At 44.3% G+C, this 2,500-nt stretch overlaps 1 protein-coding gene across 1 annotated transcript in view; it reads left to right on the top strand.

Moving 5' to 3' along the window:
* LOC113803528 (uncharacterized) overlaps window positions 1-2,500 on the top strand; it is a 13,546-nt gene that overhangs the window by 10,581 nt on the left and 465 nt on the right. The window contains exon 3 of the mRNA XM_070117674.1: window positions 2,061-2,500. This exon is cut by the window's right edge and continues 465 nt beyond it. Coding sequence (XP_069973775.1) covers window positions 2,061-2,383 — 323 coding nt within the window. The 3' untranslated portion in view covers window positions 2,384-2,500. The remainder of the gene's footprint in view (window positions 1-2,060) is intronic.

The following is a 2,500-nucleotide window of genomic DNA, read 5'->3' as shown; positions in this document are numbered from 1 at the left end:
AGCAAGCGAAACAGTTCTTTATGTAAAATCCGGTACTTTTGCCTTTAATTTTTACACTTTCATCAATAATATACTCTTCCATGAATGAAAATGTAAGTCGGTGTTTATCAGAACTGCATATGGTTGCTGCGAAGTGAAGATTTGGAAATTTAGGAAAAAAAGTATGCCGGAGGATGGCCATAAAACGTTTCCAAGAAAAAATTCCGCAAGAGAATGTGGCAACTCCCATGCGTCAGTGTGACGTCACTCAACGTGCCGAGGAAAGTTACCACTTGTTCACATATTCCAATAACCTTGTGCGCTTGTTATCGCCAAGGTAGTTGAATGAAAATTGACGTTGAGCTTAGGCTGTTAGTAACGGTGAATGTTTTGAGCGATTGAGAAGTTTGAATTATAGAATTGATTGGTATTGGCGTCTGGCTGAGTTGCCGATTAGCAGTTTTGCGACTGGCAGCCTGATTGATCCCAGTCTGTGGAATGAGATAAATGCTGAGAGGGAAGATATGTATTATCTGTAGGATTCGTCGATTGCTCTCTCTCTCTCTCTCTCTCTCTCTCCCTCTCCCTCTCCCTCTCTCTCTCCCTCTCTCTCTCCCTCTCCCTCGCCCTCTCTCTCTCTCTCTCTCTCTCCCTCCCCCCCTCCCTCCCTCTCTCTCTCTCTTCGTATTTTGTTCTCTTTCCCTACCTCTTTCCTCTTTTCCTCACCTTCCTTTTCAGTTATGCATTTTTTCCATGTTTTCTTGTTTTCCTCTCTTGCTCTCCCCCTTTTACATGTTTCGTTTTTCATTTTCCTCTCTCCCGCTTTTCTTATTTCCCTCACTTTCTTTCCCTCTTTTCTTATTTTCCTAATTCGCCCCTCGCTTTTCCCTTTGTCTCTCGTTTCCAGTTTTCCTTCTCGAGTAAAACGTCCCTCTTACTTCCCTAACATTGCACTTTGAGAGGAAGTAGAAGGATTTAAGTCTGCATCGAGCCAGGTTGCTACGAAGGAGAGTAAACGGAAGAAAATCAACCTGGAATGAGAGAAAAATAGTCAAATATGAGAACAGGTAATAACCGTGTGCAGTCTGTCGGCGAGTGAGCGGTTGGGTCGTTGACCTCAGACAGTCGCAACCGCCTTTTCGTTGTCTTCTCTCTCGTTCCGCCATTTTATTCTCTATTTGGTATTATTATTATATTTTATTTACTTATTAATTTATGTATTTATTTTTATTATTATTATTTTGCTAGTTCGGGCGAAGGGTTGGTGTGGTGGGAATGGATATCGGGTTTAATGGGTAGGGGGAGGGAGCAGGATAAAGATTATATAGCTTTTTTTATTTTTAGCAAAGCTATAAAGTGCGAATCAGTTACTTTATCAAAATTTGCGTTTTTCTCTCCCTGTCACCCCTCTCCTTACTGCTTTCCCCCATCCGCTTAAAGCCATGGGACGTAACGGTATTGCGGTTACGAGAATACTACGTAAGGTGCATCCAGCACAAACAAACAGGAAGTGGCGGTAGGCCTACCACTTCCGTACGAGGGACCTGGCGGGAAGGGGCGTTTATAAGAAAACAATGTTTATTTTTTAATCCTTTCTACGGTTGTTTTCGTTCCTTTTACCTTGCATTAAATTCGCACGTTGTATTCCAGATGTGTGAATGCGCAATGTGTAGTAATACTTGGCCGTAGAGGACAATGAGTAACGTTTTTCACAAACGTTTGATCAGGCCGTCACTCATGTTTATTTTTGCCTTCAGTGGTTCACATTACTTTTTATTTATTATATTGTAGTATCCCTGTGTTGATATAATATTTTTTAGGTTTATTTTCTTGGGTATTGTAATTTGTATCACTTGCCTCATCGTTAGGATTTAGTAATTAGGGCAAGATGGCTAGAGAAAGCCAGGCTCTTGCATGGTATTCCATGTTGAAATGGATGAGTTATTTGTTAATGTTATTATTATAACATTGGTTTTTGTAACGGTATGATTCGAATCTCTTATTGTATATAAATATAGTAGTGGTATTCATATTCTCGTATTTTCCATAAACAAAACTGACTTTTCTCTCTGCGTCGGCAGGCACAGCCATGGGTGACGTCCAGAAGGGAAAGAAGCTGTTCGTGCAGCGGTGCGCGCAGTGCCACACGGTGGAGGCCGGCGGCAAGCACAAGACGGGCCCCAACCTGCACGGCCTCTTCGGGCGCCAGACGGGGCAGGCACCAGGCTACGTGTACACCGACGCCAACAAGTCCAAGGGCATCACCTGGGGCGCCGACACCCTCGACGTGTACCTGACCAACCCCAAGAAGTACATCCCCGGCACCAAGATGGTGTTCGCCGGCCTGAAGAAGAAGGGCGAGCGAGCGGACCTGATCGCCTACCTGGCCGAGGCAACGTCGTAAGAGGAAGAGGAAGCCAGGCGAACGGAGAGAGAGGAGACAAAGGGAGAGAACGCGTCCCGGGGTTTCCTCCCTCGGCCCAGTTCAACGGATTTTGTAAAATCAACCAGTGAAGAAAAA

This window comes from Penaeus vannamei, chromosome 41 (assembly GCF_042767895.1).
Source record: "Penaeus vannamei isolate JL-2024 chromosome 41, ASM4276789v1, whole genome shotgun sequence".
In the NCBI taxonomy this organism is placed as follows: domain Eukaryota; kingdom Metazoa; phylum Arthropoda; class Malacostraca; order Decapoda; family Penaeidae; genus Penaeus; species Penaeus vannamei.
The sequence above is the reverse complement of the archived record's forward strand: the minus strand, read 5'-3'. Positions and strand labels throughout refer to the sequence as shown.